This window comes from Nannobrachium achirus (genome assembly GCF_963921795.1).
Source record: "Nannobrachium achirus genome assembly, chromosome: 15".
NCBI lineage: Eukaryota > Metazoa > Chordata > Actinopteri > Myctophiformes > Myctophidae > Nannobrachium > Nannobrachium achirus.
The window spans coordinates 11,195,671-11,212,931 of NC_137822.1; the positions used below are offsets into that span (position 1 = coordinate 11,195,671).

The 17,261-nt window shown below is 43.5% G+C and overlaps 1 protein-coding gene across 1 annotated transcript in view; it reads right to left on the reverse strand.

Moving 5' to 3' along the window:
- Positions 1-17,261, reverse strand: part of LOC308299606 (uncharacterized protein) — a gene marked incomplete at both ends in the record, with an annotated part of 155,105 nt that overhangs the window by 79,119 nt on the left and 58,725 nt on the right. Inside the window, one exon of the mRNA XM_080743401.1 lies at positions 5,423-5,524. Coding sequence (XP_080599527.1) covers positions 5,423-5,524 — 102 coding nt within the window. The remainder of the gene's footprint in view (positions 1-5,422; positions 5,525-17,261) is intronic.

Genomic DNA, 17,261 nt, shown 5'->3' on the forward strand with positions numbered 1-17,261 from the left:
GGATCATTTCCGATTACCGTTGTCATCTGCCGTTGCCGTAGCGAGCTTAAAATCGCTAATAGCTCAATTTTTTGGATCAGGGCTCACTTGAAAAATCTTGAAAGCGTTCGTGGCCCCCCCATCTGACCACTTAATTTGGGGGCCCACACTTGCAACACCCTCAAGGCCCCGGGCCACAGGTTGAGAACCAGTGTACTCGCTGCTGTACAGCAAGTAGTTACGCATTACTACTTTTAAGCTCGTACCATCCACACCCCAATAATGAAACCTCTATCATAGTCACTTAGATCCATTTCTCTTGCCATCTGAAATTGAGGTCAACTGGGCCTGTTGAGCATTTTTATACATCCCACGGAGCATGGAAGTATGTTAATCCCTTCATTGTATCAGGCAGAACAACTATATTGAAACATCTGCATTCTTTATGTTTCTCCGCTCAATGGGAACGATCTACTAATATAAAATCAAGTAATTACTCGAAAAGCAATACAATATTCTGTGGCCATATAATTCCCATTCAAACCACAGCTTGGAAGAGATAACGTCGTTCAAAACAGGTAAAGGCTGCCGGACCAGTAGAGATTTGGGGCCAAAGTTTAAGAAATGAAAGTCTCTGACCCTCCAACTTGTGATTAGGGATGGGACGATACGCGATATTATAGTTTATCGTGGTAAAAAACACTCACGATAATCGTATCGTGGAGATTACATTTATCGTGATATCGTCCTCCGTCATACACTGGGATCAATTCACCTTTTATTTGCCGAGCTGCATATCCGGTACCACTTAAACCCTCTATAATTGGTAAAAGGTACTTTTATACGTACTAACTCGATACAGTCTTTTTTTTTGGGGGCAAATGTCTTTGCCAAAAAATAGGCTATTTTTTGGCAAATGTTCCGCCCCAGGATAATGGATTTTGATTATTGTGATAATATCATAAATCACGTTTTCTTTTGTCACAATAATCGTGATATGAAATGTTCATATTGTCCCATCCCTACTTGTGATCAGTAGCTGTGCATTGTGGAGGAAATATACATGATGGGAGAGATTTACCCACAAACTCTAGGTTACAAGAATAGAAAACCTATTCCTGTAGAAATGGGAAACACTGACTGTGTATAACACCCAACAGGATGACCCCACTGATAACAAACTTTGAAATGGACTGAAATGAGACATTTGAATTAAATTGTACAACAATGTAAACCCTGTACTGTGATGCATGTGATAATTTATTGTGCCTGCCATGCAATGGCAAAAAACGACATAATAATCACCATAATCACCATCACCTCTCTTCCTATTGGCTGAGCTTTAAACAGCCATAACTCCAGTTTGCAGCATTGTACTGTCTAAAAATGCTAATGCTACACGAATGCACACACTTAGCGAGCTGCAGGCACGCTTAAAATTTCGTAGGAATTTTCTTTTCTAGTCTGCAAATAAAATTTCAGTTTAAAAAAAAAAGAAAAAAGAAATGGAAGTCTCTCATCCCGCTTGGATGCAGTTTATTGCCCACTAATAACAGTGCCCAAAGCACCTCCTCTCCCTCCTCTCCGACCACCATACAGTGCATCAGTAGTCTAGTCATCGTCTCTAAAAATAACACGCTGGAAATAAACAGAGGATCGTGGCTACAAACTGCACAGCCTGCAGACTGAGGAGGAGCACAGAGCAGGGACAGGGAGGGAGGCAGACGGACTTCATTTATAGATCGCCGTACGAGGGTGTCGTTCACCCCAAAATAGCTGATCTTGCGACACGTTGTGAGCTTGCACAATCGGCTACTTTAAGCTTTGCCTTTTCTTTTCTTTTTTTGTAGATTGGCTATTTTGCAGATCGTTATTTATTTATTTTCTTTGACTTTCTGTCCGTCTGGCATGTCTGCACTTTATACGGGTACAGTCTGTGCTGAGCTGTGCCCGCAATGCAACATGTGGCCACCAGGCGTCCACTGTCTACTGATCTCATATAGAGTCAATACGGTTCCTGTGGTGCCCTTGTTTCATACTGCAGTGTCACTCATTTCTAATGGGTAACCACACTCGCTCTGGGAGCATGCGCACACATGAGAGGGGAGACACACGTGAACAACATACAGCATGCCAGGGGGGAACACACGCGGGGATATACTGTATGTCTGTTATGTGCAAGCACGTGCACAGCCGCGCGCGCGCAAGCACGCACGCACGCACGCACGCACGCACGCACGCACACACACACACACACACACACACACACACACACACACACACACACACACACACACACACACACATACTATGGGTGGATGGATGAATGGATGGATGGATGGATATTGTCGTTGTCGGGCAGAAACCTCATATCTCCAGTATGTTTTTTGGTAAAGCAAAGCTCTGCTTCTTCATACAAGACCGTCGCACAAAACTAGTGAAAACAGCCGATCTACAAGCACACAACGCCTCGCGGTGCAAGGCGTTGTGTGCTTGTAGATCGGCTGTTTTCACTAGTTTAGCACATTTTTTAGATGATAAATACGAAACGAACGGTTTTGGACATACAGGGTTTCCATCCGACAACGACGATATATATATGATTGGATACAGGTATTGGAACAGACAGGGCAGACAGCACTGCAGCATGAGGGGTCATTGATTTAACAAGGACAGGTCTCAACATAACAATCCCATGAATCACACCGAAATAATACCATCTCTGCCTCGCCTCTGTCTGAAGTTTTACGACAACGCATCTACCGGGGGGTGAGAGCAAAAGGGGACCGGAGAATTGTATCTGCCCTTAAAAATAGCATGAAAGCCTGAAGCCTAATTCGTACTCTGTCAAACAATGGTGTCGTGCGCCCAAAAAAAATCATTTAGCGACACCATTGTTGCGACCGGAGTCCCTCAAGGCTCTCTACTAGTAGTCATTTTTCAGTTTACGCTCTACTACACTAAATATCTTCTCTGAACATAGCTGCTATTTTCGGCAAAGGTTTTCCCCACACGCTGGGGTTAAGTGCTTCAAAATGACACTAGATTACAGGCATGGTCTGTGAATCCACTACAGGTGGTCCCTGAATGAGTAGATCACATTCGGTGCGTTTATTAAACAAATAAAAGTTGTGAGCAGAGCAGACACAAGAAATTATAGATTACATGAATACATTCAGAATTAGTGCTGTCACGATTATGAGATTTTACATGACGATTAATTGTCATTAATGATTTAATTGTGTTTTTGTCGTTGACAATTACATTTGTCTGGCTTTTAGGCTTTTAAGTTACACATGGTAGATATGACACATAACCTAAATATACAAAGAAATTACTGACATATTTGACAACTTTATACTTAAAAAAGAACATTAATAGTGGAAATAGCCGATCTACAAGCTCACAACGTGAGCTATGCTATTTCCACAATTATGCTATGCTATTTCCACACTTTTTTACTTTAACAAAAAAAAAACATTTTTAACAAAGAAAAAACATATGAACATTTTTAAACATGGAAACGATTATGACAATTATGAAAAATAATCGCGATTATGTCAAATAATTAAGATTAGACGATTATGTAATAATTGTGACAGCCCTATTCAGAACACAACACTACTTGAGGGGGGATATCAAAATGTAATGAGTTCTTCCTTTCAACCAAGATGTGTGCAAAAACTGCAAATCCGTTCATATCCTAACTGCTCTGCTCAAGATATCCTTCTAACAGACAGACAGAAAGAAGGATCGAGGTGAAAACATGACCTCCTTGGTGGAGGCAAACATAGCGGTCTGCAAAATATTAATCTGAAAAATGCAAGCCCTATTTACACATCGGCATATTAATCTCTTTTCTAATATTCATATTATATGCTGTCTGTTTACACTGCATGGGCTGGCATGTGAGAGCTCCGTCATAATAGTAATTTCAACCGACTGAATGAGTGGGTGTTCACTCCAGCTGAAGGCACCAGCCTGCTCACAGGACTTTATGTGTAAAGATATTCCCCATCCATTCATTCACCAAATGTCACTTCCCAGTTCCCTACCACGGCAACTGTATCATTAGACTCAAGTAAAGGATGGTACTGTATCCTCCTAGGCTAGCTGGTGAATTCCTGGGCAATGGGTAAAACACTTTCATCTGCTGTAGAAGACATCAAACGCATGGGGAACTGACTGACAACAATCGAAACAATCATCAAAAGCCCCCCCCCCTCCCAGGAGTGTATACTAAGGCCCCCTCCTGCTTTCACTGAATATCTAAGTAGACAATAGCCGATCTAAAACGCGATGTGCTGCGAGCTTGTACTGTATATCGGCTATTTCCACTGAATGTTTGCCCAGAATAGGGACGCTTAAGCCTCTATCGTAGTCCAGGGTGAAGAGGTATCACCTCACCGCGGTGTAGCCTAGAATCTTGATAGCTAGAAAACTACACCGCGGTGAGGTGATAGCTCTTCACCTTGGACTATGATAGAGGCTGTAGGGTTCAAATTATTGTTATTTTATCGATTAAGATCTGTTGTATTTGTGTTGGCTATGATACAATATACCAGTTCAGTGGCCACCCTGAGATTGGGAGGTCAGGGTTTGATTCCTCGGCCGGGCCATACCAAAGACTATAAAGATGGGACCCAGTATAGCTCCTTGCTTGGTCCTCAGCATCAAGGGTTATATTGGGGTAAGTCCCTGCAACATACTAGCGCCATGTCCAGGCGGTGACCCCTGAGATGAAAACTGTATTTCGAAGGTTTATAAGATGGTTTGTCACGCCGTCTTATCTTGCTACGATACAAACCCATCGTCAAAGAAAAGGGAAAAACAGCACTCTCTCTGTTTTGTACCTATTCAGCACAGAATCTGTTCTTGAGAGATTAGATGTAATCTAACACTGAGTCCACTTTACAACATACTTAGGCTCTCACCGCAGCCACAATAAGACAGTCACAATAAGACACAATAATGACAAACGCGCATGCACGCGAGCGCACACACACACATAACACACACGCACGCACGCACACACACACACTCTATACCAATGGTTCTCAAAGTGGATTTCAGGAACTCTCTAGGTTCCTTTATGGGGGTCTAAATTGACCCTTACAAGTCTGTCACTTTGACAGTGTACAAATGAACCAAATGGACCTGTTAGGGTCCATTTGGTTCCATTTGTAAACATTCAAAGTTAAGAGGAGTCCTTCAAATCTCAAAGTTTGAAAACCACTGCACTATACTGTAACTATACTGTATCTTACCTGGACATGTTGATGTTGTATCTTACCTGCGTCGACATGTTGATGTTGACTCCATCCTTGATGTGGTCCAGAACTCTGTCCAGATTCCCTTAACGGGCTACTCGTAAGCAGCCACCAGTTTTCTGCGAACAGCCCGCTCAGGGAATCCGGACACACATGACTAGAGTGCGTCTTACCTGATTGGACATGTTGATGTCGATGCCATTCTTGATGTGGTCCAGGGCTTTGTCCAGGTTCCCTGAACGAGCTGCTCGCAGAAAACTGGTGGCTGCATCCGCCTGGTAGAAAGAAGGAGAGGGGATGGAATGGTAGAGCAGGAGACGAGAGGGAGGGGAGAGGAGAGGAGAGGAGAGGAGGGGGAAGTTTAACTCAAAAAATATATTTGGTGATCAATCACCAGAACCTACATACAATAAAAAAGAAGAAAAAAACTAAAGTAAAGGAAAACTGAAATTACATGATTTTGCTTGTGGGTGGTGGGTATATAATCGCATATTGTAGTGGGTGGTCAGTGATGGAGTGTATTTATCACTCTTGATATTATTTCATTTGTATTATATATTTGGTAGCCAGCAGACCTTGTGTGAGTGAGCTTTGGTTAAAATGTCTGTGCCTCTGAGGCTGTTATCAACATTGTTTTGGTAGAATGTCTCACAGAAAGCCATAATATCAAGTTAACCCAGGAGTTGTTTAAAGTTCTGGTGTCACGCCAACCCTAGTTCCCTAGGAAACAGAGCACATTAATATGTCGACTGACGGCTTGACGTAAAGACGTCATACGTAACCCACACTGTGTATAAAACCTTTGTATCACTGTGTTAACGTAAAACATAATTGATCTGGAACCATGTCGTTCTGATGCTTGTAAGATCCCTTTCCTGGAATAAACCCAAATACTATTAAAACTTACAAGATGTTTCCTCTGTTTATTTATGTCAATAATTATTTCACTGTCCGATAGATATGGGGTACGAAAAACTAAGCTATCAGTCAGAGATCATCCCAATTGTTGCCACTGTGACTGCATGTTTTGGCTAAACCAGTTAGTTGTGTGTTGTTTTACTAACCTGTGTAAGTGTATTGCTACTTAAAGTTGCTATAGCTACTCTAAATAAATAAAGGTCAACAAAAGAAAAAGAAACTAATGATTCCACAGTTATGGGCATGACGAATAAATGATACGAAAATGCAAAATACTCATTTGTATAGGTCGATGCCTTTGTTTGCGGTGCAGAAGCTCAGAAAAAAATCAACCTGGTTCCAAATAAATTATATAAATGACGTTTCTCATCGCGTAACATCCGCATTGTGTGCAGGGGTAGACATTAACACATCGACTGCCCACCAGGAGGCGCCAGTCATCCCCTCTGAGTGCCCCCATAGCACTTCCATAGAAGAATACGAGGCCCTGTTGCATCAATGCATGCGTGATGACGTCACTTGGTCACATGAGCGCAGACAGGATGTTATTGTGTAACTTACTGTATGGGCTAGTGTTGATCATAGCTGTTAACTGCCGATCAAAATTTGGACATTTTGCCGCACGCCGCCACAGTTTTAGCCATAAAACAAACATAGGAGATAAAGGGCTTTAAAGATGGGGAAATGCATTGGAGTATACGGAGAAAAACGGCCGTGCGATGCTCTCAGCGTCGACTCAAAGCGACTAGCGGCTAATGGGCTACATCCAGGCGTAGCCCCGACCTAACGGTGAGATATAAAGTTATACTGTAATTACAGTAAACGCGTCCAACGCGTCGTGGGCCTCCAGCGACATCAAAGAAATTGTCGCGTAGACACCTCGTGGGCACCCGCTGTGTTAAGGGAAATTTACTACTGGCCCTCAGGGCCAGTGGATTTTGATGATCACTGGCCCTGACACGCGTGTGTGTGTGCAAAACTTGCGTCCTCCTTCATCCTCAATACTAGCGTCTTTTTTTTAATGAATGGAATACATAGGACATAGGAGTGAACTGTACTGTCCTGTCCCTTTTGCCATTCAAAATATCATTCCCCATAAAACAACTCATTTGATTCAATAACATGTAGGCCTACTCTTAACAACAGCTGTAGCCTGTTTAACTGGTGAGGGCCCCAGCCCAGATTGACAGCTGTCTGTCTGCCTTATCAGGATCTCCTAATGTGGGGTTAATTAGCATAGGATCAAGGCTACAAAGCTGTATTTTATAGATGATATAACATTTTAAATAAAATACATCTATGATATTCTTGATCCAAGGCTAATGGTTTATTCTGGCATAGGCCTAATTGCATCATATTTACAAACTGTGTATACATTCCTGCTCCAGCTAGTCAGTTATACAGAAGATAGAAGCATAGGACAGCAATTATAAAAATATTAGACCTTAACTGTGGAATGTTCAATCGTGTTCTAATCATGTATGCAACATTTAGGAAAATAATTGCCAAATTTGACATCAAAGTTCCCACTCTTCTGTTACATGCTAAGCTGTATGTCCCTCATCCATCCATCTCTGACACTGAGACACTCAGTCCATTCTCATCAAATGAGAAGATGATCTTCTCATAGTACCGGACCTTTCCCCAACTTCAAGAACATAACTTGTCTATTGTACTTTCTGATTCTGACACGCGGTGACATTGGACATACTGAACAGCAGGGCAACAGCGCTCCGCTCAACAATCTCTGGAAGCTAACGCTGTTAGCAGCATTAGCTACAGTACTGTAGAGATGGGATTTATGGCTCTTTGAAGTGAGCCGGATCTCTGGGATCCGTTCCTTTCAAAGAGCCGTTCAAAAGACTGGCTCTGTGGCTCATTCTAGTTACTATAGCTACGTTCATTTCAAAGAGCCGTTCAAAAGACTCGATTCGTTCACGAACGTCCCATCTCTGGCTGCTCTGCCTTGTGTAACTGTGACTGCAGCTGATGTACACACACACGCGCGATGCACGCAGAAGGAAACTTTGCTCGTCTTTGATCGGGATCACGCAACGTTATATTTTAGCGGTAATTACGAGACGATTTCACCGAAATTATTACTAAACAGTACCACAAGGAATACTGATGTGAAATTAGATAAACATTTTTATCCGTTTTATTTTAAAGGCATTAAATTCACTGGCCCAACGGGCAAGTCCCTGTTGAGTTCTGGTGGCCCTGTCACTCTAAAAAGTTCAAACGGGCCAGCGGGCCAATTATAATGTCGACCCCTGGTGTGAATGAACAGTACTGACGACACAAACAACAGTTTGTGTCATCAGATATATTTTCAGGCAAATGAATTGCACAAAGAAAAGCTCCCACTGTGTAAGGCAGTGGTTGTCAATGTGAGGGGTTCCAGGGGGTCCCCAGCTAAATTATTTAATTGAGCATAACATTTTTTAACCACTTTAACTCTATACAGTATGTATGAGCGGGTGAAAATAGAAAATCTCTAACAAACGTGTTGATCTGCAATTTAAAAAAATATCTTGAAATAACGTGGAAAAGAAATTGGAATACTGCTGGGATCCCTGGCACACAATATTTTAAGATGACGGTCTGCGGGCAAATACATATTAATTTACAGGTCCTTCTATTAAGTTCAAGTTCAAATTCAAGTTCCTATTTATTGTCATTCATACCTTTACTTCAGAGGTGCACAGTAGAACAAAATCGTGTTACAATGGCAACGTTAAAGTATTAACCCATTTAGTGCTCCAGACATGAACGGTTTAAATGTCCAGCGCGCCTTTCGCCTGCTCCGTCTGCGGGCAGTCTCTTATTTTGAAGGCCAGAAGTCGATTGCGCAAACATTTCCTGTTTGACGTCATGACGTCATTCACCGGAAGTGGTCATCGTCCCATGCGGTTGGAGTAATGGCGGATCGTTCCCTTTCAGCTTGTGTTATTATAGCGAGAATCCAATGCCATCCTTGGCTTCAAAAGTGTTTTTTGGAGAAAATGGACATTAAAGATGAGATAGACCGTCGGCTACCATGTTAAGGGATTACTATTTTGTGCACGTGGATCCGCGATGATGATGAATCGGCGAGTCCGATCGTGCCAGCACTTTCCAACGGACCGTACGGTAAGCTTGCCAGCTTTACTGTATATACGGTATATAGCGCGAGTATACTCGGGATCGGCACTCCGAGTACTCGAGTATTTTTCACGAGTATTCTCGGGATCGGCTACAAATGGGTTAAGTAATAACTAACACTAAATTGCCCAAACCATTTAAAATATTAAGGACCTTTACTCTCAAAACATGACATAATTTCCAGACATATTATTTGATCCATTAATACATCAGATAAGACCCTTGTATTCCCGTTGGTTTTTCAGCAAGTCTAAAAATAAAAAATTGGCAGCGATCCATATAGCTGAGCACACGGGAATAACTCACGTTAGTGTGTGTGTGTGTGTGTGTGCGTGCGCCATCTATGCGCCCACCTCTGCATTAATGCAATACGCCAATATACTGTACTAATCTACACAGTATACGATGTGTACACACTCAGAGTTCAAAGAACACCCAGGTTCACAGGATTGCACTGTGTAGGTGACTTGCAGACGGAGACGCTAGCGATAGCCCGTGGGCACAGACTGACAGTAGCGTACTGTAGTGTCCTGACCCTGCCTTCACGCCTATCACGGGCAATACATGAAAATATTTTTAGGTGTTACTCTCGAGTGGCTCGATAATACTGGAAATCGCTGAGGGATACACATGCCCTTTACAAATGCTTGGCTGAGACACCCCCCACCACCCCCAACCCTCCTTCACTGGATCCAAATCATTTCGTCACTGTTAGGCAGAAAGATGGTATCTCCAAGTTTCAAACATGTATGTTTTTTTCGTAAAGTGAAGCTTCATCATACAAAGTTTAGTCTCGCGTAGCCAGACAACTATTCCACAATCTCCGAATGATATATAGAGTCTGGAACGGCAGCTCTCGAACGGCGAGTATCGGAAGTAGCCACTGCTGCACGGAAGTTGACGGAACTGTAGTCCCACTGGAAACATAACAGAAGCACACTCACACAGACAGAGTAATTTTGAGCAGCATATTCTTGTTATGCGTGTATAGTTTAAGAAAACATTTGAAAACATCATGGAAGTAACACCAACAACACCAGAGAAAGACGAAATAACGCCCCCAAAAATATTGAAACGCTCATAACGCTTCCAGTAGGACATGTTATTGATACTGCACCAAGGGAGCGGTTGAGTCACATCCGCTCTATCTCGCACTCATCGTTTCTATTTCCGTGCCCCAGACTGTATGCCGGGAGCATTTGCAACAGTCTGGCCACGCGAGACTATACAAAGTTTGACCTTGAAAACTGTCGCGCAAAACTATAGAAAATAGCAGATCCACAACTACAGCAATGCGAGGCGTTGTGTGCTTGTAGATCGGCTATTTTCACCACGACATACAAGGTTTCCACCCGACAACAACGATTTGTTATCTGTGGAGTAGCATCAAGATCTCATCCCACTTTGTGTCTTACAACTTCCCAATCAATTAGACATTATCAGAGCTCAAAAAGAGTCCGATTCCCCCCCTCTGCCACTTCACACCCGGCCTCTGTTTCATTTTTCTTTTTTGTTTTGTTCGTTTTTTGCATATTTCTTCCAGAAGAGACTCAATTCACACCATCTCCCCGCAGATCCCCTCCCCGTTGCTCAATTGATGCTGCGCTTGAGGAGGGCAACAGAACACCGCTGCTGGGAATTGATCCCCAATCACTACCAGGTCTTATCTCTCCTCGGCTAAAGAGCAGCTTTGATCTCCTTTGCTCGGCCGACTCCCCAGTTGGACGAAGGAACACCCCCGACCATCTTTGTTCTCCAAGTCAGTGATGTGCTGGTTGAAACGAAACGTGGTTTGAAATTTGAAACAGAGCTCCATGTTCCTCTCCAGCATTAATGAACAGAAATGGAACAGAGCGAAAAGGTTTGGTTGGATTGCACTTTCATTCATACACATGAATTCACAGTTCCAGGTGATAATTTGTTTATCAAGGTCCACTATAATGCATTTTCTGTGGCCTCTCTGTATCCTCTTACCACTATGGCAGGCTGAGTGGAAATGTGATCCATGTGCAGGTTCATACAGTACAATATGTCTGCTTTGACTGCTCATCCCAGACCGAACACAACCTGTTATACTCTACATGCGTGAGAGAGAACAGACCGATGTAAATACTCTTATCTAGGACAATATAAGCCATAGCCCGAAGCCTTGTCAACTTGACAAATCTCTCTTAAACAGTGTGTGCTGGAATCTAATGCTATGCAACACACACACACACACACACACACACACACACACACACACACACACACACACACACACACACACACACACACACACACACACACACACACACACACACACACACACACACACAGTATACAAATGATATAGCTTACACAATTTGTTCAGCGCCAATTAAAATTGTCCGCACATCAGCCCTTGAAGTTATATGAATTGGCAATGGAGAATGGCAAGTGATCGTTTGTTCTCTTGCTTAACATTAACACAACCATGAATTATTATTTCTCCTTACTTACTGAATAGTATAATTAGAACATGAATAAATGTACTTAACATTAGTCTTCATTGGATTGTCATTCTGTCTAAATCTGCAGAAGAGATTATTATAGCAGATATACGGTATATCTGTCCAAAAAGACTACTGTAACCCTAACCACGCAGCTATGCTGAACAGTCCGTCACGGTTTTCCCTTTGTGACCAGATAAGATAATTGAGCGTCAAAATCCATTGCCACACAGTCAATAATTCTACCACACTGTTAGGAGCAGGCATGTTTGGCCGCCTAGTTTCATCCAGTGTGACATGGTGAATTCCTTAATCTAATCCCGCTGAAGTCTGCGGCTAAACTCTAATTTTCAGAGCAGATATCAATTGATCAGCTGCCATATAACTCCTAGGGCAAAAGTTCTCGTACATTTTCTAGTAAAGGACCCCCAAATTAAAATGCATTTGGCCACCAACCCCCATTTGAAAATATTTTGTGCCAGGGACCCTGATACAAGATTTGTATTGTTAAAAAATCTTTCCAAATCTTTCTAGATATTTTGGAAAATAGCAGATCTACGAGCACACGTTGTAGATCTTGTAGATCTACTATTTTCAAATAGCTGATGTATAGGTTTTAAAGTGGTTAAAGAGATTTTTATGTTTCATCAACTAATTCTGCTGGGTACCCCCTAGGAACCCCTCTCAAGGACCCCTCTGGATCCCCGGACCACACTTTGAAACTCACTTAGTGAACAGAAGGCAGCTGAATCAGTCACCGCTAAAATATCCACGTATGCTGAACCAAGTCATTCATGCCTGCAACATGCCTTCCTTCCATGTTCTGAGCCATGCCTTCCTCACACTGAGCATGTGATTCATCACACATACTGTATACCCAGCCTGTGTTTACCCGGCTGGTTGAGGGAGAGATAAAAGGGCTGATTTGGTCAGCTGCCCAATCTGCAGTATGTTAAATGGCAGCTAACCAATAGTGCAAGCTACAACCAGTATCTTCCCTAGGGATTATGAAGCAGCTGTATGGACCCTTTTCATAGATGTCATATAACAGGGTAAATACCGTAGATCTGCAGCTAATGTGTATGCTTGGTTTACATTTAAGTTAGCAAGCACTGACAATAGTATTGACTATTGCTTGTCCTTTGGTATACCTTAACTAAATTAACTCAGTAATTTAATGAAATGCAGCTGTGAATACTCTGCTATTGACATGCCTGTGAAAAGGGTCAATTGCCCCTGTGTGCTAAACTGTCATGGTGAGAGAACTATAAAGGAATGCTTAAAAGGACAATTAAACTAGAGGTTTGGATGTCGTGCCTTACCAACTCCAAATATTTATTGGGGCCTCCGTAAATAAAAAATCACACCAGTGTGAACTGAGCGTTGGTGTCCATTAATTTCAAGGCTGTGTGTGTGTGTGTGTGTGTGTGTGTGTGTGTGTGTGTGTGTGTGTGTGTGTGTGTGTGTGTGTGTGTGTGTGTGTGCGTGTGTGTGTGTGTGTGTGCGTGCGTGCATGCATGTACATTTCAAGGCTGCTCAACAGCACCTCTCTGGTCACCCAGCGGTACTGCAGGCCAGGCTCAGGCCACAGACACACACTCATAGATAGACGCATAGCGACACACGGTCACGCTTAGGAGACTGTGTGACCACCGCTCAAAACATAGACAATCCAATATATATATATTGCCTGGCAAAACAGGTCTCAATCTAAGTCACACTTTTAGAACACAACAAACACAAACAAAGCAGATTCCTCTGACAACTTGGTATTGATTTGAACATTTCATTTTCAATTAGGAAAAAGATCCGGTATGTGTGCTTCTGAGACTGAATCACAGTAGTATAAAATGGAGATAGTATCTTCCCAAATCATTGTTGCGACCGTAGGTCGCATTTACTACCAAAACCTCCACGGGCTGTCTGTGCGTCAGTCAGTCAGTCAGTGAGTCCGTCACACTTTTGCCCTGCTCATATCTCCACAACCGTTGCCCCCATCCATGCCAAATTTTGCACACACACTCCTTGACTGCCAAACTACAACCTCCAAGGACCCCCGGAGCCCCAGGGACCCCCAGGTCCCTGGGGGACCCCCAGATGTAAAAAATGACCAAATGTGCAAAAATGACCAAATGACCACCCCAACGGGGCTGCTCACGGGGAATTCCCGGGGACCACCGACTCCTCGTGCTCCAGAACGGATGCAAAAGTGGTGGCGCCCCCAGTGGAGGACCCCCTGCCACATAAAATGCCGTAACTCGGGCTAGGAGCGTCCGGGAGAGCCGGGGCCGGTACCTATTCGTCCGCCAAGGCAACGCGGAGACCCCACCCCTCATTTCTCACATGGCCCTATTCTAGCGCCACCTTCAGGCCGATTTTTAAAACACATTTTTGGACACTGCTCCTACAGTTTTAGCCCTAAAATCACGAATATCACTACACAGCATGTCTACACTCATGTCATCAACATGGATCAGGAAGATTTTGGAAAAACAAATTTTAGCCCTATTTGTGGAGATAAGCCACCTACGGTCGCTTATCTCCCGATTAGGGAGTCTTACTGGTAAACAGATGGGGAAAAAAACACACAGTGGTATTTTGTCATTTCAAACACTGGCAGAATCTGCGTTTGTTCTCATTTGTATGATAAAATTGTGACTTTAGTTGAATGTCTAAGTATGTTTACGATACTTTTATTATTATACTTTAACTGCTTAATCCTAGATACCGTAATTGCTGGACTAAAGCCGCACCTGAATATAATCCGCACCAGCTAAATTTAGAACAAAAAACAAATGTTTACATATATAAGCCGCACCTGACTATAAGCCACAGGTGTTCTTCATGCTTCCTGCTAGAGCACCCCTGGTGGCCGTTAGCTGTAAAAATCTATATATAAATCCTTGTTAAAGACCATTATAAAACGAACTAACTGGCCGTTAGCTGTAAAAATCTCTATATAAGCTGCACCGTTGTATAAGCCACAGGGTTCAAACCATGGGAAAAAAGCAGCGGCTTATAGTCCGGCAATTACGGTACTTGCTGACCATGTACCACCATGGACACACACGCGCGCACACACACACACACACACACACACACACACACACACACACACACACACACACACACACACACACACACACACACACACACACACACACACACACACACACACACACACACTTTGTTATATACCGTTAGAAACTGCAGCTTTAGAGATTGTCCTCGGTTGATGCAGCATCTTGATTGTTGCGACCGAAGGTCGCATATACTCTGAAGAACCGTGTCGCTTGAGTGTCCTTCCTTCCTTCCGTAACCTTGTGACCGTCCTTCCGTATCCTCTGTGATGTCAGTGTGATGTCAGCGAGTTGTGACATCACCTCCTGTACAGGGCGGCTACACGAAATGTGGATAACACTATATATGGAGATAGTCCAGTCCATCATGTCGACAGTCATATGAGACTACCGTCATAGAAAGTAGCCATTCTTAGGCCGGAGCAGAGAGAGTTGCGTCACTCCCGTTCACTTCATGGGGCCAGGTCTTCTACGCACACATCTATTGGCGTATAGTGACAAACGGCGAACCGGAAGTTTACAAAATGCATTGAAGTCTATGAGGTGTAAAGTGACAATGAACCACGTGACCAGCGCTGTTTCTGACCCCGCGGTGACACCACTCTCTGATTATACTGCTCTGGGCCGGAGTCAATGGCTGTCTAAACATGGAGATGTGGATAACACTATTTATGGAGATAGTCTAGTCCAATATGTCATATGGGACTACCGTCATAGACAGTAGCCATTGTTAATCCGGAGTCAATGGCTGACTGTCTGTACAGGAAGTGATGTCACATGACATACTTTTTATGCCCATATATGAGTCCTAACATGGAGATGTGGATAACACTATATATGGAGATAGTCTAGTCCAATATGTCATATGGAACTACCGTCATAGACAGTAGCCATTTTTAGGTCGGAGTCAATGGCTGTCTGTCTGACTGTCTGTACAGGAAGTGATGTCACATGACATACTTTTTATGCCCATATATGAGTCCTTCTGTACCACATCTCCATGTTTAGGCAAACTCCACACAGAAAGGCCCTATCGCCAACCCAACCTAGGGTGTGAGCGATAGGGCCTTTCTGTGTGGAGTTTGCATGTTCTCCCCGTGTCTCCTAGGGTTGATACCCTCACAAAAACATGAACAAACTCCCCCCAGAATGACAACAACTAGAATCGTCAGAGAAACGCTGTGGTTGGCCAGATGGTCAAGAATTGGCGCGACCTCGCCCTTTAGGGCGAGGTTGCATGTCACCCTGAGGTCGCATTCCACCCTCAGGTGTCTTACTAGTATATTTTTCATTCAGTGACCTTCAATTTAGAATTCCACATGATTGACACATACAGTAGGATGATTCCCCTTCTAAGCACGCAATGGTGTGTGCGTGTGTGTGTGTTCATATACGTTGATGTTTGTGTTCAGTTGTTCTGTACACGTGCAGCGTTTCCACATGAGGCCCGTGTCGCCACAGCCGCAGTGTATAAATGAGATTGCTGTGTGCATTCATCACCCACAGTATGTGTTTGCTGACGGGAGCTTGGAAGAGAGAGACCCAGTTGATCAATGCATTTTTGCGCGCGTCAGGAGTAGACAGTCTGAGAATAAATCTTCTGTTATGCCGAGGGAGCCTTCTTTCTGCCGCTCCCCTTCTTCCTGGGCGTGTGTGCGCGACGCGTGCACGCTTGTGTGTGAATATGTGTGTGTGTGTGTGTGTGTGTGTGACTGTGCACATACGTGTGGCAGCCTTTGAACCAGTTAACCCGCCATGTTTTCTACTTTCTGAAAACGAATCGTAAGCAGTAGCTCTCTGGAAAACTCATTCCATGTCAGTGTGCGTTGCTTTGCTGGATGACTGAACCCAAGAAATCCCCCTCCCACACACACACACACGCGCACACACACACACACACACACACACACACACACACACACACACACACACACACACACACACACACACACACACACACACACACACACACACACACACACACACACACACACACACACCTGTCCACTGAGAGTGAAATCCATTTTTTGCCCTCTCTGACGCTCAAACGATCAGGATTTCACAGTGTGCTCTCCAATCAGTAATCAGATCCTGGAGACCAGTGAGGATGAATTAAGTGTGGAAAAATAAGAGGCTGGCATAAATGTCAGGGCCAGGGAAGTGAGTTTACATTACAGGGGATCAATCCATGGAGATATGGAGATAAGATGGATAAAGATAAACACCTTGACCTTGTAGACTATTTTCGTCAAATACATTCGGTGTAGAGTGGAAAAAGGAGCGGACCTACTGTAGTATAGAGCTCTGAAGGACCCTGGACTATAGCCCTGGACCCTTGGGTGGTGAAGCGTAAAATTCCTGTCCACCTCGCTTTATAGACCAGGCCCCCATACTTATCT